At 39.3% G+C, this 24,069-nt stretch overlaps 1 protein-coding gene across 2 annotated transcripts; it reads right to left on the minus strand.

Annotated features, from left to right (window-relative positions):
• Positions 1 to 807: 807 nt before the first annotated feature.
• CPO (carboxypeptidase O) lies at positions 808 to 18,764 on the minus strand. Of its 2 annotated transcripts, XM_033112440.1 has the most exons (9): positions 18,675 to 18,764; positions 10,139 to 10,240; positions 9,050 to 9,154; positions 8,038 to 8,148; positions 6,895 to 6,985; positions 5,557 to 5,759; positions 2,051 to 2,135; positions 1,124 to 1,204; positions 841 to 1,008 (listed from the first exon to the last, which is right to left on the minus strand). In XM_033112440.1, the coding sequence occupies exons 1-9, from the start codon at positions 18,738 to 18,740 to the stop codon at positions 980 to 982; spliced, it is 873 nt and encodes a 290-aa protein (XP_032968331.1). In that variant the 5' UTR covers positions 18,741 to 18,764; the 3' UTR covers positions 841 to 979. The 2 variants fall into 2 exon arrangements, with proteins under 2 accessions (XP_032968330.1, XP_032968331.1); XM_033112439.1 differs by having other exon boundaries at positions 808 to 1,204.
• Between the last annotated feature and the right edge of the window lie 5,305 nt (positions 18,765 to 24,069).

Below are 24,069 nucleotides of genomic sequence, written 5' to 3' on the forward strand. Positions count from 1 at the left end.
GACAAGTGCTTAGCACCCCGTCAAGGTGTCACAGGGAGATACATAGGAAATGACAGTCATAGACGTTACCTTCAGAGCTTGTAAGTTTCATAGACAACATAACACAATTAAATGCCTGTATACACATAAGCAGCCAATCTGGCCCTTGTTTACCTCTCCAGTTCCCCTTTATTTCTCTTCTAGTACCTGTCACAAGCTGCAATATTTAGCTGATTTGTGCTCTTGATTATTATGGCTTCCCTGGGCTAAGACTTGCCCGGTATGCAACAGTGGACCCATTCCAACTATGTATGACTACCACCTCCAGACTCAGCCACTGGAATAGAGATTCCAAGAGGACAGGGACTTTGTCTACCTCATTCACCACTATAATCCCAGAGCTTAGCAAAAGCTATATAGTAGATTCTCAAAAAACTTCTTTTGGACAATTAAGTAAATAAATAGATAAAAACAGCAATAGTTATATATATATAGAGAGATTATACAACATATCTTCTGAATGCTGCTAGTCACTCAAAAACACAAACGTAAGTGTAAACCTGGCTCAAAGGCACAAGCAAAATTTTCAAAGACTTTAGGTGGTAAAAAAAAAAAAAAAAAATCTCTAGACCCCAGGGCAGCTGCCCTAAAATTGACCTCAGATGCATAAATGGGCTCAGCCAAGATCAGCAAAACTGATCCTAGCTGACCTATAGCTTCATGAGCCATGGAATTTTAGAGTGGTTTGGTTTGCAGCATTATTGGAGCACTAATATTATACTTTTTTAAAGTAATAAAAATTAATTCCCAGCAAAACAAATATTACAATGCAAACACGATTTACCTTTATTGAACTAGAAAGTATTTTTAGTTAAACTCTTTGATTCCTCTAGGACTTCAAACACCTTCCCTGCAATCACTTCCATGTCCATTGGGGCTGAGCAGGCTTGGGGAGGACGCACTTAGAGAAGATGCACGAAGGACACGAACAGGCTCAGAACTATGGTGGCAGATGTCCTCTTTCCAGCACTGTTGGAATACCAATATTTCTCATACACATCACCCAGGACGGAGAGCACAGCGGCCATGGACTCCTCACAGGTGGCCTGAATCTGAGCTTCTGGCAGAACAAATCCATACGTACCATTGTCCCTCAGCTCAAATGTATATGAGAAGGGGATCCCAATGTCCCGAGCCCAGTCTCTTGAGGAGCCTGATGTAGCATCTACAAATGAAACCATGAAGGCAGAGTTAGAAATTATATAGTGAAAGCATAGCTTTCTATGAGCCATTTCAGGAATAAAGGTTTCATCCAGCAAAATAATCAAAGTCCTTCATGTCAGGTTCTCATGGAAGCTGTCCTCTCCTTCTCCTTGATAGGAAGCCCCTGCAAGGCAAGAATTACATCTTGTGTAGCCTCTCTGTCTCCCCTCCCTGTTCGCCCCAAAGCTCCTGGGCGTATGTCTGGCATGTAGCACAGGTGTGATGAAGTTTCTCAGCTGAATCGAAGACTGGACAAACTAATATTTTAAGGCAAATGTAAACCGACACATAAAGGAACAGAAACAAAACAACCTACTGGAAAAATATTATGCAAATATTATCTAGGTGGTCTTCTGGTGGGTGGAGGAGGTGATGGCAGGGGATGGGGGAAAGCCGCGCACTCTTCTTTTAACTAAATTATTTTTTCTAAGATCCTTTCTCGGGGCCCCACCTGCTCTGCTTTCTTAGCCTGACAGGTCCTCTGGGAACTGAATCAACTGACCAAGGATCACTGGGAAACGTCCTTCCTGTGCCTTCTCCCTGCCAGCTCTTTTTAACTGGAGCCAGAGGGAGTTCTGGTCTGAGCCAGTGTATTAATTTTTTTTTCTTTGAGCTCACACCTTATCCCTAGAGAGCATAATTCTGGATTTGCACAGACTGTCTTTTATCCTTGGTCATTTTGATTTGTAAAATTTCCTGTTGATCCCAGGAACTCCTCTCTCCCTCTTCTGCCCACCCCATTCCCCAAAGTCCACTGACTTCTTTTGTGACTTCGATACTATTGAGGAGGTGAAAAAAAGATACTTACATAAAATATCTACACTCGATCCAACTTTATAATTGGTTCCATGCTTTGCTTTCAATGCAGTTGCAGCCTTCTGTCCAACTTGGATCTGGAGGTGGGAAATGCAGAGAGAGAGATCTGGTGTTAAAAATAAAACCAACCATCCACAGGGTTTGGTATTTTGTCCAAATCCATCTCCAGAGTTCCAGACCATCTTTTTCACTTTCCATTGGACATCTATACATAGGTAGCCTGCTGATACTTCAAAACCAACCCTCTCAAACCCAATTTCATCATCTTCCACCCTAATAAGTGAGGGTTTTTCATATTTCTGGCTTATCATGTGCCTCCAAATACATGGGAGATCCTGCAGGCGTGTGTGACTCTCCTTTCAAATAGTTACCAAGTTGCAGTTCCAGGGCCATCACCTTATTTCAGTCTCATTACCTCTAAATAGACTATTGTCACCTTTTAACAAGGTTGATGAAGGCCCTGGCATGTACGTGGGAGGAGAAGCTTGGGAAGGGATGCAGGGTTGGTATGGGAAGAGTTCAAATGGAAAGAATGTCAGCATGTAAAACGTTAGCATTCTTATAGCTGTTCTAATTTTCAGAGAAGTTTAGAGCAAGGCTATATATAGTTATGTTTCCCCTACATAGTGATTGCCAAGTTGTCTATCACACAGTATAATATTTATTATGATTTCTACACATCTTTGGTTTTGTAAATATAGAGAGACTAATTACTAGTCTCTGGTAGTTTTAAATAATACTAGAAATGGAAACCTTGAAAAGTCGGCTCGATTCTGTGTGCCCTCTATCAAAGCTTACCTCTAAGAACCTAAAACCACTGCTAGCTCGCTACAATTACGTAAAGACAAAGTTGCAGAATTTTTACACTGTCTTTTTATTGAGAATTCTTGGAGATGAATGTTTATGTTAACTCTTCAGCACCTGAGACTATAAATGATACAGCACTGAAGCAATCTTTCTCAATTTGCCAATTTCTGAATATAGTACTAAAGGGTTGTCCGTAATTCCCATCTTTGAGTTAGTTACCTTCCCATAATGGCGACATTAATGCCCAGGTCCCTCCTACCTCCTTGTCCCCTCTAGCCTATGGCCAGAGGGCTCTAACTACACAGCCAATCAGCAGCGCCAGACTCTCTAACCTTTGAACACAAACCTTGCAAAATGGTCACATAGTATCTGTTTTCCTGAATCAAGAAGGGAATGAAATTCCATAGACAAATACTGGGGTACATGGGCCTCTTTTTTCTGCTGGTGTGAGGCCTGTCACATCAAAGATCGACCATGGCCTGGCTTTGGTGGTTCCTTTGTGTTTGTCACAGATCCCTTTAAGTAGAAAGTAGACATCTATGACAAACGTCCCAGAAACTGGAAAAGAAAGAGAGTTCTGGGCTTCTCAACTGAAATCTCTGTTCCTGCAGATTTCTTTACACTAAGAAATGGAACTTCTAGGGCTAAGAAATGAGGGGGAAATAGGACACAGTAGATTGGACATCTAAACTGATAACCCCGTCTAGAAATTGTAAACACTTCCTGAGCAGAGAGAGACAGTGTGAGGTGGTCAGATGAATGTAACCTCTGGAGTCTGAAGATTTGTGTTCCAGTCTGGGCTCCACCATTCACTATCTCTAGAGGTTCTAGAAATATAGTTAACTCAAGGTCTCAATTTACACATCCCAAAGTGAGCTTATTGTATTGTCTTGAGGGTCCGATGAAATAATGGCTGTAAAATCCCTTTGTAAATTGTAAAGTCCTAGGCAAATGTTAGTTATTTCCACATCTTGCAAAATGATCATGTCATACAGATCATTTTGTACTGCATGGAAGATGTCCAAAACATTCAAGGAAGGATATTGGGGTGCTGCATGTTATTTTTGACTGCTGTGGGAAAGACTTCCTTTAGCAAAACTCTACAGGTGTGTTCCATTTTGTGCCCAGACATGTGTTTTATGGGTCATGCTCCAGTGGGACAGGGACAGGACATGTAAGAGAACGAGTGGGTCCCCAGGCCTCTGTGATCTTAAGCACAGAGTGAGCTTAGTCTCCATCCATTCCAGCATTTGTTGACAATGAAGAGTTTATTTTTAAAAAACAAAAAAGATAAGCAGAAAATAACAAGTGGTGGTCAGAACGTGGAGAAATTGGAACCGTTGTGTACTGTTGGTTGGAATGGAAAATGGTGTATCTGCTATGGAAAACGGTATGATGGTTCCTTGAAAATTAAAAATAGAATTACCATACGATGCAACTACTCCTGATTATATACCCAAAAGAAATGAAGTGGGATCTCAAGAAATATTTGTACACCTATGTTCACAACAGCATTATTTGCAATAGACAAAAGGTGAAAACAATTCACATGCCCACTGATAGTTGAATAGGTAGAGGAAGTGTGGTCTATACATACAACGTAATATTATTCAGCCTTAAAAAGGAAGGAAATTCTGACACATGACACAACATGGATGAACCTTGAGGACATTATGCTAAGTGAAATAAGTCAGTCACAAAAAGACAGATACTGTATGATTCCACTTATATGAGATAGCTAGAGTAGTCAAACCCATAGGAAAAGAAAATAGGATGGTGATTTCCAGGGGCAAAGGGGTCGGGGAATTGTTATTTAATGGGTACAGAGTTTCCATTATGCAAGAGGAGAAGGTTTAGAGATTGGTGGCAGAATAACGTGACTATACTTAACACTACTGAACTATCCACTGAAAAATGGATAAGATGGTGAATTTTTTGTTATATGTATCTTACCACAATTGAAAATTGGAAAAAAAAATTTTTTTTAAAGATACAAATATTACAATCTGAAATTGACCCTCCCTTTGACTCCCATCTATTGTCCTCAGGTTCACAAAAGCGCGAAGCGCTCAGTGCTTTTTAGCAATTCTGCCCACCAATTCTGCTTAGGTAAACACAGCTTCAGAGAAGGACCTGGATGAAACAGCTCATGTTCCCTGCCCCTGCTTGGATTTCACTGGCACTTCCCCTTACAAACACTCCCAGGCAAATACTAGAAGCAGAATTTAGAAGAAAACAAAGCATTGTGTTTAGCAGAGAAGAGAGCAGATATTATTTAGCCGTGTTATTTTAGATATGCCATATTCCACTAACAGCTGGCGAGTTCTTTAAAGCACAGTTCAAAAGCTGTAATTGCTGAACGGAGCTTCAAGAGAATTTACAGAAACGAAAGCACATTCCTGCAGATTATTAACATAATCATCTCACTTGTATTGTAGACGAATACCTAAGGTGTCTCCCAACTGGACATTTTATGAAACAGGTAGTTAGTTAATGTAGGGAAAGCAGCATTTAAGCTGAAACCTTCCCAGCAGGCATCTGGCGAGGTGTAAAAATCAGGAGAAAGGAAATAAGGAAGAGCAGAGAGAACAAAAGTGGGGCTGGAGCCAAAATCTTGGAAATGGAAATCAGGGAAAAGAAAGCAAGGGTCCTATGGAGGCTTCTCGAAAGGCTCTGGAGCTCTGGTCTTACCAGTTCTTCGTGGTTACTTGCTTTATTTTTGGTATAGCCATAGGGCAGGAGAATGAGTTGTCCGTAAGAGTGCATGGTCAGGAAGCATACAATGTCTTCTTTCTTCTTCTCTATAAAGCTGGCAACAGCTTTAGTCTCAGGCTCAGACACCGGTCCTGTCCCACAGAATGTTAAATCTTGGCAGTTTTTTGATGCACCGATACCTGGAATGCACAGGAAAACACAAAAAAAGGCATCGCGATCTCAGTTTAGAACTGACAGAGGGCAAGGACTCATTTTTGCTCAGGGCATCTATGGGTGGAATCAGGGCTTGTTGACGTTGCTTGGCTAAGTTAGTCTGGTTAAGTTGGTTAGTCTGCTTAAGTTAGTCAAATACGATAGTCATTGAAGGAGCAACTCAGAAAGGCAGAAGGGCTGACATTCTGGTTTCGAAACAAACTCCATGTTTACACGGCCCGGGAAGGAAGATGTGAAATAGAATCGCATTTTCAGGAATCTTATTTAAGCTTGTGAGGGGCCCCGAAACCAGTGGTTGGGAACCAGTTCTCAGGTTCCGAGGTCAGACTCTGACATAGTCTCACTGGTCTAAGTTTCTCTCTTGCTGTCTTACTGGTTTGAGTCTCGTTAGAGCTATTTTGCAAGTAGGTAAGTAGCCTGTCCTCAACAAAAATGATAAAAACCATCATTAATTGAGCACGTTTTACATGCTGTGCCCATACTCTCCTGTGTGGCATCTCCTTTAATCCCACAGCAACCTGCTGGTAAAATGGTATTACTGTGGGATACATTTAAATAAAAGTGAAACAGGGAGATGAAGCAATTTTTCCAAGATCACACAGCCACTATGTCTGAATTTTAACTCTTGCCATCTGGTTTTTAACCAGACTGCTCTTAACCATTCCTAACTCTTTATTGACTTGCAATTCACGGGGCATGTTGAGATTCAGAAGCATGAAAATGCCTTCAGGAGAAGGAAATGTTTACCTTGTTTACTTCTGCCCTCCTGCTGCACAGTAATCTGCAAGGAGGATTCTCTGCATTTTCTTCTCTTTATGACAATTCGTATATTTCAAGAGAGAGTGATGGATTTCAAACATATTCACAATGGTCTACGTCTCCTTTGCCTTTGGTTAGCCAACCTCACTTGAAGAAGAGTCCTGCACTTAAGTGTTACCACTTTTTACTCTATAGATAATATATCCCTTTAGAGGGAAGCTCAGAAAGCTGTACAAAATTAGACGTTTATTTTCAAAAGTTCTCTCTCTAGTAATTCACCTCTTTCCTGGCTTCTCAACTCCATTTTTTGTTCACCAATTCATCAGCTAACCATGTACTTACTACACCAGGATGCATTGAAATTTCGATTGAGATCTGTCCCAAAACATTTGCCATTATCATGAGATGAACGGGACTTCCTCCAAAGCCGATCCTATAACAGAGGGACATAAGGATGTTGCCATTAGAAGGTCTCATATATCATAGTGTCAGTCATGACGGGTGGTCCTCCAACATGAATAGTCATTCCTCGGAATCTCTGAAAGAACTTGCCTGTAATATGATGAAGCTTGTGCTTATAATTTTTATTTTTGCCGATAGGCTAGCAACCCCCAAGAACAGGAACATTGTAAACCATCAAATCCGAGGCCTTTTCCTCACAAGCAGATTAGCAGTGCCTGGTGGACGTGATCTGCTTCATCAGGGAAAGCTTCAGAGAGTCATTTTGTAAGTCCAAGTGATACAGGATGAAAGGGAAATAGCGTGGCAGATGGAACAAGGCTGTTCCAGATGTATCAGAGACAGTCTCTGCACAGCTCTGGAAACAGAGGACTATGCGTGGAGAGGGGAATAAAGACAAGTTTCACCAGACAAGCTCACAGGGATGGACTTCATGCACATACTGGGCGAAAGCAGAGAAAGGGGTCCCATGAAAGCCTTCGGGGGAGTGCTTGGGGAGGGGGAGGAATGAATGCTCTCTAGAAACAAAGTCTCTTATTTGTGGAGTAATATGCTGTAGAAACTTTTTAAAGCGGAAGTTGTCTGCTGTATAAAAAGCTTTATGAGATGTTTGCCCCCTGTGTAAATGATCACAATGAAAGATGAAGGCTGGGTTAGTATTTATACATCATCTGTGCGCCTCATGCTTCTAGAACTGGTCTGAGGAGACCCAGGTGGCAGGCCATCCACAAACTTTAAGGAGATGGAGTTGGAGAAAAGTTAAATTTGGCTAGAAAACTGGGAATATGTCCAAACAAGCAAAGCAGACCTATGGAGGACTTCAACTCTAAAATGGTCTCTTTGATACTAAACTTGACTTAGATTGTTGCCTTAAAAATGTTAGGTTGACTTTTATCCCAAATAGGGTTTCTTTCTTTACACGTCCACAAAACATTGCTATAGCTGCAATGACCGAGGTCAGAAAAACGAACCTGAGTCAAGATCTAGCTTATGAACTCATCCCAGGACCAAACTCCATCTACTCACAGTTGTCCAAGTGTAGATATAACCGTCTATGTTAAAAACTGGCAGCACATAGAAATCCAGTTTCGTAAGGAACCTTCTTATCTTTGAGTTGTCTTTATAGTTTTGTAGAATCTGGAAGTTGAAGAGAAACATTTGGAATGATGCTGGAAAGAGATCTTTTCTCTCTTCATTTTTTAATGATTTCAACTTAATCATAAGAGATGACCACATATCCAACCAACTTCCACCCTCCATCCTCCAGCTCACCTCAGGTTTGCCCACTGGTTACGGTGGAGGTTCTCAAATTTCAGTGTGCATCAGAATAAGCAGCAGGACTTGTTAAAATACAGACTGCTTGACTCCGCTCCCATACCCACTCCCCCACCGCTAGGTCTGCGTTGGTCTGAGGTGGAGCCTCAGAATTGGCATTTCTAACAACACTTTGATCCCAGTTATTTTTATGCTGTTGGTCTAGGAACCAATTAAGAATTTCTCTTTATGGGTTAAATTCTTCATGTTTGGGTTTCTGAAGCGACTGACACAAAAAGTATCTTAGCTTACTTTTGAAAGCTTTTTATTCCCTCAAGGGCGGGGTATGGGAATATGCAAAAATTCACTGTGCTACTGATTGTCCGTATGTTAATCTCTTAATCCATACAACAGACCCCTGAAATAGTCATTTCATCCTCCTATTGCAGGTGGAAACTAGGGGTTTTAGTCTTGGAAAATTTGCCCAAGACTATTTGAATGAGGCAGCACCAGCATTCACTCATCTCTAACTTCCAAGATATATTTTCTTCTTGTTTCTTAGATATGTTGTCCTTCCAATAAACATGATTTTGTATGCACTAGAAAGAGATCAGAATACCTCACTTTTCAGCAAAGCTATTTATTAGTTGCATTTCCCTCGGGGAGAAGGAATAACTCGGTAGACTTACATTGCCAACGTGTGAATGAAGCTTTCTAAAAAGCCAAGATGCGACAGGTATTTTGTGGGGTGGTTAACCATTCTGAGAGAGCTAAAGACACTTACTTCTTTCACAAACCATTGGCAAAAAGCAGGGGCAATCCATTCCCTGGCGTGAATTCCGCAGTCCATCCAAATGATCTTCTTGTGGTTATTGGATGGCAGGCTGATCTGAAGGGAACATCTGTGCTCCATTACCAAACAATCACTTATTATTGTAAGCCACTGTGCAAAGTTATCAGGGTTTTTATTTCCCTTGCTTACTCCACTCTGTGATTGCAAGTCTGAGATGAGGACGCTGGCAGAGATACCTACCAATATGACTCTTCCTGACCCTTCCTCAGCTACTTTTGCTCCCCTGTTGGTTACCTGGGCTGTTATTCTTAGGACCACGTGCTCTCTCCCCATGTCCCCCACCCAAAGCCTGGTAGGGAGGCTAGAGATCGGGTTATCCCCGTGGCTAGGTTATTATCCGACTGTGTGACCTTGTACAACTTACTTTGCTTCCCTGGGTCTTGGTTCCCTCAACCATAAAATGAAGGAACCAAAAACTGAAGGTTGTCTGTGGTTTTTGATCCTTTTTATGGAAAATAAGGTTTTTAAAAAGAACAATACATATTTTTTAAAAACTGAAAATACACATGAAAAGTGAACTGGCTCTGGTGTACGCACGCGTAGGGTGTTTTCCCTTATGCAGCCCCTCCTCTCCCAATTCTGTGAAAGCCTGGAGGCACCCAGGGCTTCACAAAGCCAGCCACTCAGCCAAAACGTCTAAGTTCCCGTCCAGTCCTGTCATCCACGATTCCAAGTTCCTCAGCTGGGGTGAGGGAGGCCCAGCATGGAGAAAACAAAGGAATAAGCCCTTTCACTTCTAGGTCTTACTGTTTTTAAGTTCTACCCCGATGGTCCCACCGAACTATCCCAAATTCTCTTTGCTCCAGAAATCGATTCCACCCAGATAATTAACATGAAGCCTTTCTAAGTTTTGAATATTAAAAGCCCAATTTGGGGTGGAAAAGGCAAAGTCTTTCTGTACTGCCTCTTTTAACCGTGTCTACATTTCTGACTAGAGCCCCTGAATAGTAAACAAATATCCTTGGATTGGGTGGGAGAGACCCCTCTGCCCCAGTAGCAATTTTCAGCCTTCTCACTCACCTTCAAATAATACATGGGCCGAGTCTCATAGGTCATCCCCAGGAAATGTTGTGTCACCACTTCTGTGTACTTCTCACTTATCTGGCTCATCCACTGATAGATCTGAAACGGCCAGGGAGGATCGCAGGTATCAATAACACGATTGTTTGCTTGCCTCTAATTAAGTGCTTCTTTCCTTCAGGTACTGAACTCTGTACTCTTTGTTCTGCATTGCAATAGCTGTGTGCTAAACAACCAAAGGACTACACCGATGAATTATTACCCATCCTTTCCCATTTTCTCTAAAAATCGACTTGGACGTAGGTCTTAGGCCACCCTGTGGAACTTTACAAACAAGTTGCTGAGAAGGAACAATTTCGATAATCCACTGATAATACTTCAGAAACATTATACAACAATACACCCTTCAAATGGCCACCAGACTTAGATTTCATGTGGCACCCAATCATTCCAGAAATTTCAGGTCAGGCTTATTTTGCAGGATCTTCTTCAGTCTTTATGGGTCTCAGCAACATACTTTTCTAACTTCCATGGTTCCAAGATTAGAGATGAGTTGGGTATGTCCTTCACAGAATATGCCAACAGAAGTTTCTAAATCAAGCCCAAGATAACCATTTTGATTAAATAGGGGAGACCTGAATAGATGTTGATTTACTTACAAGTCTCACAACATGCATAGAAAGGAAGGGCCTTACATTTTTGCCTGTAAGTCAATAACCACGGTTCTATAAGACTGAATGGAATAAGGGAATTCACAAACATAAGACAGTCATAGGGGTGTAATAAGATAGCTCCCATACTTTAAATTCTTTCTTGTATTATTTGAAACAGATTCTGAAAAATACTAACATATTTCCAAATATTGACAGAATAAATGGTAAAGTCCATATGGAGGACAACTTATACGTTTATATAGTAGGTGACGTCATAGGAATGACAGCAATGGGGCAAACTTTTTGAGTTCTCCTCCAGATCTTATCACAAATGGGACATCTATAACCCATCAAAGGACTCTCTGCTCATCACGCAAAGAGCTAAGAGACTCACAAGGATTACTTGAAGGTGGGTCAATTGGGCGAGCAGGGGAAGAGGGAAGGGAGCAGAGTGGAGACACAGCCGCATCTGCGGCTGTGGAGACGCCGCCTGCACCTGCAGCTGTGGAGACGCGGCCGGCACCCGTGGCTGCAGAGACACAGGGGATCCCAGGATGGAACAGAGAACACAAAAGCCAGGAGGTGGGCTCTTTTCCTGCGTCCCACAGCTGATCTCTCCTGCCGAGGGGGCAGCATATCCAGCATTTGAGGCAGTAACCTCAGCTGAGACCTCCAACTGGACCCTAGGTCAGACAAAGGACACAAACTCCATACCTGGGCCCCTACCCCCACTCTCCCAACCCTACCTCTGCCCTTCCAGAGACTTAAACTGGCCCCTGAACGGAGAAGTAGTGTTAGATTACAGAGGAGCCATAGTGCTCAGGCTCTGGGAAGACTGGCGTGCAGCTCTGACCCAGAGAAGAGGCTGGTAAGAGTGTGATTTTTGCTGGGCTAAGCGAGAAGAGCCCTCCATCCCCAGCCCCCACCGTTTCTGGCCTGCTTAGGGCGGGGCAATTACAACTGTGGAGGCACTCCCAGGGATCAGCAGTAGGCGGCAGATGCAGCTCTGGGCTTTCAGCAGCTCAGAAATCTCCCGCCTGCCACACACACACACACACACACACACACACACACACACACGGAAGAAGTGCCCTAAGACTCAGGAGAACTGGGCACAGGGCTGGTGGTGGTACTCTCAATGCACATATGTGCAGGCAAGAACAGAAACTGCACTGACTTTGTAGAAACTACCATCTAGACCCCTCAGCCCCACTCATCTAAATCTGCAATCCCAAGGTCACTCTGGGCATCAGGGACCGTCTCTGCCTGCACAACACACAGAGGACTCTTTGGTACAGCAGAGGACAACCTGGAGATTACTTGGTGGGCTTAAGCCAAGACTGGCACCGCTTTTCTTGTTTTGTTTTGTTTTTATATCTTTGATATCTTTGCCTGTGTTGAGTGTGGGTTATGGGTTGTTTTTACAGGTGAATGTATTGGATTTTTTCTTTGTTGTTGTTGTTATTGTGCTTGGTGATTTGCTTTGTTCTGAAATTGCCCTACACCAGGGCCAGGCTTAAGAGGCATAAGATTCCACACACCCAGAGGCCAACTCCAGACCAAACCAGAGTATTGCAGGGTTTGACCTACAAGTGACACACCCAGAGGGAATTCTCTACAGGCACAAGAGCCCATAGAGGCCAAACATCACCTAAGTGGTCAACCCTCACGCAACAGAACACCCTGCTGTGCGCAGAGCCAAGTCTCACAACTAGTCAGCCTAGCAGTTAATCCCAACTACTCACAAGCTAAAAGCAATTAAAGATCAACTTTAACAGGAAAATATACACAATACAAGAGTCACCTTTAGAGCACACACAGAGGAGAAGAAGGAAGTGGTGCACGTCAAATATAAAGGACACATACTACCTAAGATAACATAGCAAAAACTAAGAACCCTAGGGGACCTACCTAATACATTGGAGCAAACACAGAGAGTCAGCCAGAATGGGGAAACAAAGAAACATGTCCCAAATAAAAGAACAGAAGAAACCTCTAGAATTGGAACCAAATGAAATAGAGCTAACCAACGTATCAGAGACAGAGTTCAGAACACTAATGATAAGAATGTTTAAGGAGCTTAGAAATGACATAAAGAAGGATAGAGAAATCATAATGAACAACCAGTTAGAACTAAAGAACACAATTACTGAAATAAAGAACTCACTTGAAGGAATTACCAGCAGGTTAGATGAAGCAGAGGACTGAATCAGCGACTTAGAAGACAAGTTAGCAGAGATCACCCAAACAGAACAACAAAAAGAATACAAAACAATGAAGATGGTTTAAGAGACCTCTGGGATAACACCAAGCGCAACAACATGTGCATCATAGGAATACCAGAAGGTGAAGAGAGGAAGCAAGGGATCGAGAACATATTTGAAGTAATAATGTCCGAAAACTTCCCCAACCTGATGAAGGAAACCACCATACAAGCCCAGGAAGTGCAGGATAAACCCAAACAGGTCCACACCAAGACACATTATAGTTAAAACGACAAATGTTAAAGACAAAGAGAGAATCCTAAAAGCAGCAAGAGAAAGACGGAGGGTTACATACAAGGGAACTCCCATAAGACTATCAAATTACTTTTCTACAGAAACATTGAAAGTGAGGAGGGAATGGCAGGAGATACTCAAAGTGATGGAAAACATAGGCCTACAACCTAGATTGCTTTATCCAACAAGGCTATCATTTAAAGTTGATGGAGAGATAAAGAGCTTCCCAGAAAAAAATAAGCTAAAGGAATTTATTACCACCAAGCCAGCATTGCAAGAAATATTAAAAGAACTTCTATAAACAGAAGAAAGATGAAAACAATCTAACTACAAATTTAAAAAATGGCAATAACTATGTACCTATCAATAATCACTTTAAATGTAAACGGATTAAATGCTCTAATCAAGAGACATAGGGTGGCTGACTGGATAAGAAAGCAAGACCCTTGTATATGCTGTATACAAGAGACTCACCTCAGATCAAAAGACACACACAGATCAAAAGTGAAGGGTTGGAGTAAGATATTTCATGCAAATGGAAATGAGGAAAAAGCAGGAGTTACAATACTTATATCTGACAAAATAGACTTTAAAATAAAGAACATATTAAAAGACAAAGATGGGCACTATATAATAATAAAGGGATAGATCCGACAAGAGGACATAACCCTAGTAAACATCTATGCACCCAACATAGGAGCACCTAAATATATAAAATAGATATTGACTGACATAAAGACAGAGAACAGTGACACTATCATAGTAGGGGACTTCAACACACCTCTGACAACAAGGGACAGGTCTTCCAGACAGAAAATCTATATGGAAACAATGGCCTTAAATGATACATTGGACCACTTGGATTTAATCGATATTCTCAGAGCATTTCACCCCAAAGCTGCAGAACACACGTTCTTCTCAAGCACACATGGAACATTTTCCAAGATAGACCACGTGTTAGGCCACAAAACAAGCCTTGATAAATTTAAGAAAATTGAAATCATACCATTTGTCTTCTCTGACCACAGTGCTATGAAATTAGAAATGAACTGCAGGAAAAAAACTGGAAGACACACCAATTCATGGAGGCTGAATAACATGTTACTAAATAATGAATGGGTCAACCAGGAGATCAAGGAAGAAATCAAAGGATATCTCAAGACAAATGAAAATGAAAACACGACTACCCAAAATCTATGAGATGCAGCGAAAGCAGTCCTAAGAGGGAAATTCATAGTATTGTAGGCCTACCTAAAGAAACAAGAAAAATCATTAATCAACAGTTTATCTTCACACTTAAGGGATCTGGGAAAAGAACAGCAAAATAAGCCCAACAGGAGTACCAGGAAGGAGATAATAAAGATCAGAGAGGAAATAAATGAAATAGAAACCAGAAAAACAATACAAAAGATCAATGAATCCAAGAGTTGGTTTTTAGAGAAAATAAACAAAATCAACAAACCTTTAGCCAGACTCATTAAAAAAAAAGAGAGAGAGGACCCAAATTAATAGAATCAGAAATGAAAGAGGAGAAGTGACAACAGATACCACAGAAATACAAAAAATTTTAAGAAATTACTATGAGCAACTATATTCCAACAAATTTGACAATCTGGAAGAAATGGACAATTTTCTAGAAGCATACAAACTTCCAAGCCTAACTCAAGAAGAAACAAAAAACCTGAATAGACTGATTATCACCAGGGAAATTGATTCAGTAATCAACAGTCTCCCAACAAACAAAAGCCCTGGACCAGATGGCTTTACAAGTGAATTTTACAAAACATTCAGAAAAGGATTGTCACCTATTCTCCTCAAGCTCTTCCAAAAAATCCAGAAGGAGGGAAGGCTCCCAAACACTTTTTATGAGGCCACTATCACCCTGATCCCAAAATCTGACAAAGACACCACAAAAACAGAAAACTGCAGGCTGATATCTCTAATGAATATAGATGCAAAAATCCTCACCAAAATATTAGCGAACAGAATTCAGCAATACATTAAAAAGATCATACACCATGATCAAGTGGGATTCATCCCTGGTATGCAAGGGTGGTTCAACATCCGCAAATCAATTAACGTGATACACCACATTAACAAAATGAAAAATAAAAATCACATGATCATATCAATAGATGCAGAAAAAGCATTTGATAAAATCCAACAGCCATTTATGATAAAGATCCTTAAGAAAGTGGGAATAGAGGGATCATATCTCAACATTATAAAGGCCACATAAGATAAACCCACAGCTAACATCATTCTCAATGGGGAAAAGCTAAAACCATTCCCCTTAAGATCAGGAACAAGGCAAGGTTGCCCACTTTCTTCACTTCTATTCAACATAGTGCTGGAAGTTCTAGCCACAGCAATCAGACAAGAAAAAGAAACAAAAGGCATCCAAATAGGTAAGGAGGAAGTAAAATTGTCATTATATGCAGATGACATGATACTATATAGACAGAACCCTAAAGACTCCACCAAGAAACCGTTAGAGCTGATAGATGAATTTAGTAAAGTATCAGGATACAAAATTAATATTCAGAAATCAGTTGTATTTGTATATACCAATAATAAAACATCAGAAGGAGAAATTAAGAAAACAATCCCATTTACAATTGCTTCAAAGACTATAAAATACCTGGGAATAAATTTAACCAAAGAAGTAAAAGATCTGTACTCAAAAAATTATAAGACACTGAAGAAAGAAATGAAAGAAGATACAAATAGATGGAAACACATACCATGTTTATGGATAGGAAGAATTAATATAGTTAAAATGTCCATACTGCCTAAGGCAATATACATATTCAACGCAATTCTTGTCAAACTACCAACAATGTTTTTCACAGAAATAGAACGTATAATCCTAAAATTTATATGGAACCATAAAAGACCCTGGATAGCCTCAGCAGTCTTGATAAATAAGAACAAAGTGGGAGGTATAACGATACCTGACATCAAATTATACTACAAGTCTACAGTAATCAAAACAGCATGGTACTGGCATAAAAACAGACCTATAGATCAATGGAACAGAATAGAGAGCCCAGAAATAAATCCATGCCTATATAGCCATTTAATCTATGACAATGGAAGCAAGAATTTACGGTGGGGTAAAGACAATCTATTCAATAAATTGTGCTGGGAAACCTGGACAGACACATGCAAAAAAATGAAGCTGGACCACCTCCTTGCACCATATACAAAAATAAATTCAAAATGGCTTAAAGACTTAAATGTAAGATCTGAAACCATAAAATTCCTAGAAAAAAATATAGGAAGAAACTTTATGGACATTACCTGAACTAAGATTTTTACTGATATATCCCCTTGCGCAAGGGAAGTAAGAGAAAAAATAAACATGTGGGATTACATCAAACTAAAAAGTTTTTTCACAGCAAAGGAAACAATCAATAAAACAAAAAGGGATCCTACTGAATGGGAAAAGATATTTGCCAATGATATATCCAATAAGGGGTTGATATCACAAATTTATAAAAAACTCACTCAACTCAACTGCAAAAAAACAAACAACCCAATTAAAAAATGGGCAGAGGACATGAAGAGACATTTTTCTAGAAAGGACATACAGATGGCAAGCAGACATGAAAAAATGCTCAACCTCACTAACCATCAGAGAAATGCAAATAAAAACCACAATGAGATACCACCTCACCCCAGTCAAAATGGCTATCATCAATAAATCAACAAACAACAAGTGTTGGCGAGGATGTGGAGAAAAGGGAACCCTTGTGCACTGTTGGTGGGGTTGCAGATTGGTGCAGCCACTATGGAAAACAGTATGGAGGTATCTCAAAAATCTGAAAATGGAACTACCTTATGATCCAGCATTCCACTCCCAAATTCCACTCCCAGGTATCTATCCGGAGAAGTCCAAAACTCTAATTCAAAAAAATTTATGCACCCCTATGTTTATTGCAGCACTATACACAATAGCCAAGACATGGAAACAACCGAAATGGCCATCAGTAGATGACTGGATTAAGAAACTGTGGTATATGTATACAATGGAGTATTACACAGCCATAAAGAAGAAAGAAATCTTACCGTTTGCAACATGGATGGACCTAGAGAACATTATGTTAAGTGAAAAATGTCAGACAGAGAAAGACAAATACCATATGATCTCACTTATATGTGGAATCTAAAGAAAAGAATAAGTGAATGAATTAATCACAAACAGTATCGGAGACTTAGAGGAAAAACTGAACGTTGCTGGATGGGCGGGGGGGTGGGGGTAAGGGGGAAGGTGAGAGGATTAGAGAGCACAGTCAGTAACCACAAGATTGCCACAGGGATACGAAAGTCAGTTTGGGGAATATAATCAATAATGTTGTAAAGATTTTGTAGGGTATCCGATGGACACTTGTCTCATTAGGGAGACTACCTCAGGGGTGATGTAGATGGCTGATCATTACACTGTACACCTGAAGCTGAAGCTGAACAATAATGAACGTCAACTACAAGTTTACATATATGTGTGTGTGTGTGTGTGTGTGTGTGTGTGTGTGTGTGTGTGTGTGTGTATACTTACAAGAAGCGGAGTACAGCATTAGTAATAGAGACAGTGGAGATGTAATGGCTCTGTGCGATGTCAGAGGGATAGTGGATGGGGGGAGGGGGTTAGCACTGTGTGAGGGATATAAATGATAAACGTCTAAATATTACATTGTTTTGTGCACCTGAAACTAATAAAAAAAGAAGAAAAAAATTTGGATGCCCATATCTTTTAACCCAGCAATTCTATTTTTAAAAATGTATACTTCAAAAAAAAGTTTTGCGTAATGTCATACATACACCCCCCACATGTTTGTGTGTGTAGTAGCTAATTTTTCTTACTGTAACAAGTTTTGGAAATCACCACACTTATCTTAGTAACAATATACATATTTCTTTGAAAAACGTTTTTTTCTCTTAAAAACTGCTGATTGTCTCTTGCATCCGACAAGAACTACCACGTTTTCAGCTAAATATGATTCAGCCAGAAGGCTTTTCCACCCCATATCCCACACCAATATACACATTGGCTCTGTCCTGCTTAAACTGGCCCAGAACTTGATGAGCAAGAGTAAAAGTTAATTCTGGTTCATGTTCACACTGGCAAAACTGGTTGGGGTGTTCTTTCCCTCCTGTTTCTTTTTGTTGTTTATTTGCCTCTTTATTTCCTATCAACAGAATTTGTTGTTTCAGTCGTGTTGGTTGATGGGTGATATTTGGGAATTCCTTGACCTCAGTACCCAGGCAAATCTCCACCTCACATGTTGAGCCTCTCTAGTCCATGGATAGTAACAGTGAACCATTCCTGCCCATCCTGAAGGTGGTTGTAACCTTCACCAACCCCCGCCATGGATACTTGCTCACCTCCCCCATGGGGTGGTATCTGTTATATGGATAGGTCTCCAGGTTCCTCCATGGAGTCTTGTCCATAGCCTCTTGTTTGTGTTGTGCTTGCGATCTGCAAAGGGAAGAAAGTCAGACAGAAAGCACTGAAGAAACCGACATATCATGAACGTTGGAAGGCTGATGACAAAGGTAGTAGAAAGCAATGTGCACAGCATATGGAGGACTTAAGCCATTTACCTCCTTAAGGTAAATACTATTATTCCAGGTTATTTTTTTCCTGAAGATTTTGTTACGTAGGCTAAATCCTATTTTTATCAGACCCTAGAAATTAGACATAAAATGTTTAGTAGCCCATTGAAAACTTTTTTCTGTCTCTGCTTTGGATAACAAAGAGAGCAAAGTAAGTATTTGCATTATAAGTTCATTGGAAAATAATGTTAGTGCTTTTTCGGAATGAGGAGAGGAGAGGGAATGCAGCAAATAAGAAGGCTATCTCTTTAGCCCCCCCTTCTTCCTCATTCTTTGAACTGGTTGTCCTGCCTGTCATGTCCTGCCAGGAAATGAGATCATTGGAAATGGTTTCACGATAGTGTTGGAACCAGGGATGGCGGCTGTTCAGAGCAACCCGGTTTCTTCCTTCGTGTCGTTCATCAAATGTTTGGGTCTGGCTTTATCACAGTTATGTTCTCAGTGATAGGAAAGTGAGTATAGTAAAAAGCAGGGCTAGCACTTGATGCATTCCTGTTTCATTTGGGCTAGTGTTCCCTGGCAATTTCACATTTAGAAAGGGATAGATTAACGGTCACTGGACACCTGCAAGCATCAAAATTTGGCTTTCCCCCAGCTAAGGTGTGCAAAATGTGTATGTTGCCCCCTAAGCCCGGCAGTGAACTACTGGGTCCCTGTGATATGCAAAAAAAAAAAAAAAAAAAAAAAAAAAAAATGACTTGTCTGGGATTTCAGTGAAAATCCATGACATTAAAAGTGCTTATCTCTTTTACATGAAATTAAACATAATACTTAAACCTTAGAAATCCAAACCCTTAGTTCAGGCAATGTTTAAACCATATACTTAGAAAAGACACTCCCCTGTTTCTAGACAATTTCTTGCACAATGTATAATACATGTGGGGAGGGAAGGAAAAAGCTAGCTAATCCCCCAAATTACCACCAGTCTCATCTCACCGATCAAATGAAAAGATTATTGTATTTTGTGTATTCTTTTTAAATAAGAATTCATAAAATGTCTAACAGAGAAAATAATCCTTTGGGGCACATTATTAATACATACTGAAGATCAAACATTGATGAAATTTTGACTGGAATGTATAAAGAAGCAAAAAAACTAACAATGAATTATGATTGAGTAAAATTTTGTATTTCACACACTTAGCAAAGAAATGGTTTCATAACGATTTCATGACAGTAAAGTATTTTTGAACTTTTTTTTCCTGCTTATGAAATTAGCATATGCTTATACTGGTAGTGAAATACTGCGAAAGTTTAGAGAGAAAAAGGAGGAGAAAAATGGAAAAGAGAAAAATGAATCTTCAATCTTCCCACCTCTCTAAGTTAACCTGTTGATATTTGGCATATTTCCTGTCAAGCTTTTATATGTGCATATTTTTTTTCTTAAACACAGTACAGATTAAATCTATATATAATTTTGTATTCACTCCTGTGTATTCTATATTCTACTAGAGACATTTCCTCAAACCAATAAAAACTCTTCATACACATTATACTTAAAAACTGACTATATTTGATAGTAAGTATATATTACATAGTATCATTTATTTAAATATTGTCATCTCTACTGCATATTAAAGCTGTTTTCCCTTTTGGATTTTTGCTAATAGTAAATAATTCTGGAATTAATGGCTTTTTGCATAAATTTTTGTGCTCATTTCTGATTATTTCTTTGAGTTACATTCCAGGAAGAAGAATTAGTAGGTCAAACAGAATTAACATTCTCAAGGGATCTAATTCATATTGCTAAATTCCAAATGATTCAACAGACTTATACTTTTTTGGGGAGTATGCAATACGTATGAGAGAAAGATGATAGAGCTTCTCATCTTTGTGAAGTGTAGATTTTCTAGACTATCATTACATCGATCATAGTGAATAAAGAGCATCAACATGGCAGCTAATCTGTGTTTTGAGTTGGTCAGAGCTATATAAAAGTGGACATTATTTTATATCTGTAAATAATAATGAAAATGAAAATAGCCAATTAGAATCAGGACTAGCAGATTAGAAATGTTTTTTTCCAGTGTAGTCATGTAGACATAAAGAGCTGTCCAATGGAAGCTGTTCCATCTGAGTCTCACTGCCTGAACTGAATCACTTCCATAATTTAACCTAGGCTTGGCAATCTTTTTTTTTTTTTAAATAAAAGTTTTAATGAACTTCATTGTAGAATGCAAAATGGAGAATAGTTGAGGGACAGAAAAAAAATCAACAAAGATAACAATTACCATTTTGGTACATAGTTTTTCTTATATTTTTCTACATATTTTATCACAGTTTGTATTTTGCATCTTTCCTTTAGCATAAAACATGTACTTTCCCATGCTATTAAATTTTTCATAATTATTACTCTAATGGATGAATAATATTCCATTATCCATACTTTAGTTTATTTCCCTATTCTAGATTTCCAGAAGCAGGGATACTAGCTTAAAGGGTATGTAAGTTTTACGGTTCTTGATATTTTTAAGCAAGTTGATTTTTTTCCTAATCAAAGCTCTATAAAAAAATGTAAGCATCTTTGTCTTTAATTTATAGATGAATACTCTCAGAGGGAAGTAAATACAGTATCTATATGAAACCAAGTAAACTAATGGAAAAAATGAAAAGCCAATGTCCAAACAGGTTTTTGATATCACATAGAGCCTGAACTCTCTCTATATATATGAAATCAGGCTGTCTATGAAGCTAAGGGACAAGTTGAGATCACAGAGATAGTCTGGGGCAAAAATCAGAGTGTATTTCTCTGTCTGTGAGAACGTTTGTTGTAAGACTTTTTAACCATGAAGAAAAAGAAGAAACACTTTATAACTATACAGACTTGATGAGATACAACAAATGAGCAAAATACTGAGTTACATATTAACAAGGGAAACTATACTTTATATAGAAACTGCACCACACACACACACACACACACACACACACACACACACACACAGTTCAATACATAGTATATATTTACGGAAGTTATGATTCATTATGATAAGAAAAAAACCCAAAAATGGACAAATGACATGAACGGGCAATTTATAAATTAATAAAATGAGTAATAAGACAAAATACTTAACCTTATTAGAAATCAACAAAATGCAAAAGGTCATCTATGGGTATTGTTCACTTATCAAATTGGCAAATACTTAAAAAGTGCTTTTACATACTGTTCATACTGTTGTTGGAAGTATAAACTGATGCAACTTTTCTAGAGGGCAAATTGGAAATGTATAACAAGATTCTTAAATTTTTCTCAGCTCCTGACCCAGTAATTACACTTTTTATCACTTACATTAAGAAAATAATCAAAGATTTGCCCCAAAAAAAAAGAAATTGATGTAGCTGGATGCTCATCATGGCATTATTTGTAAAAAAAACAAAGTAGAAATCAAATAAATGCCCCATAGGGTAACAATAATGGAATATTATTAGCAGCTGCAATGTGTTTTAAATGAATTGTAAATGTCATAGAAAATTTTTTACCAATTTAACTGAAAAATTTTGACAATACTACTGTATAATTAGTTAGCTAGCTAGCTATCCAGAAATATTAGCAATAATTATCTTTTGGTGAAACTATTTGGTAGTTTTAAACATTTTTTCTTGACAATTAGAATGTGATTTACCAATGAGAAACCATATAAATAAGGGACATAGAATTTTCATTATAATTTCCTTTTTTAAACACAACCATGACATATCTATTGATATTTATTATACATTGTGCTAAGAAATGTTTATTAGATATGCATTCATTTATTCAAAGATTAGTAATGTTTAATGATAAAAGTTCAGTGATCATTATTATTCTTATGGTCGTATGTATGGATAGGGAGAATCCAGCTGCACTGATCTTGAAAAAGCTTTCTGTTTAGACAGTTTAAATAATAATAGTCAGCCCCTCTTCCCACTTCCTACTCACCTAGCATCTCCCAATCCCCAAGGGACCAGCATCCCCAAGAGGTAAAGTGTACCAAGCAGAGGCTTCATTCTTCTGTAGACAGAGCTAGAAAGTGCTGGCTTCTCCGGCAGGTCAATAGATCAAGTGTCTCTGAGAATGCATCCAGGGGGTGGCTCCCACCATCAAGATAAGATAAGGCAGTTAATTGATATCTCAGCAGAAACATAAGTGAGCAGCGGCTTCGTTAACTCCACCATGTCCTCAAACAGATTTTTTTTTTTAAAGTAGTGGAAAACACTACCATTTGGTTTTTCATTTCTCCTCTAAAACTGAATTTACACAAGCCCTTGACGCTGCCAGATCCAGAGAGAAGTTTCTTCCCTATTTCTAGGAATCCCCACCCCCTGGACTCAGGAGCTTGCCGTTCCCATTGTTGACACCACAAAGTTGCTGGGCGTAACAGGTGCTGTGTCTTCTGCTCTGGTCACAGCAGGCATACTAATTATTCAGGATCTCCATTCTACTCTCAAATCTAAGGCTTTATTTGGAGTCAAGTGCCTTCTCTTGTTCTGATGTCCACATCAGTCCACATCACCAGCTTCTTAAACAAAACCAATTCTCTTCAAATATGAGCAGTGAAATTATTTAAAATACTTTCTCAAGTGGATTTGCCCACACATCCCTCTCAGTATCAGACTCTATCAGACACCCTACCATGTTTTCAGACAAACCCAGGCTATGCCTGAATCTCAAACAGTGACATCTCAAACGGTGATCAGTAAAAGTAAAGGCTCGGGTTAAGATTACTGCTGAAAGTCTAATTGAGCAAAGCAAAGTTTAGTGCAGAGAAGTCAAAGACTTACACAGAGTCTTTGGCATGTGGGGGTCCAGTCTAAATTCTTTGCCTGACATTTATTCATTCATCTATTCATTCATCCTACAAAAACGCAATGAGTTCTCACTATATACCAGGCACTAGTATAAAGATGAGTAAATACAAAGATGAATGAGGCAGACAGAGTCCTTGTTGTTATGGAACTCATGGTAGAGTTGAGAGAACAAAAAATAGCTATGCCAACAAATAATACAATTTTAAGTAAAGGAAATCAAATTAAGGAGATAGGGGGAGATTGTGGGCCAAGAGTAGATTGAGATAGAGCGGACTCTCTTGACTAATTTCAGACAATTTTTGAGTTAAGTTCTAAATGATGTAGTTCATGCAAAGGGCTGTAGAAAAAGTATCCTAGGTAAAGGGGGCAGCATTTG

This window comes from Rhinolophus ferrumequinum, chromosome 8, assembly GCF_004115265.2.
Source record: "Rhinolophus ferrumequinum isolate MPI-CBG mRhiFer1 chromosome 8, mRhiFer1_v1.p, whole genome shotgun sequence".
Taxonomy (NCBI): domain Eukaryota; kingdom Metazoa; phylum Chordata; class Mammalia; order Chiroptera; family Rhinolophidae; genus Rhinolophus; species Rhinolophus ferrumequinum.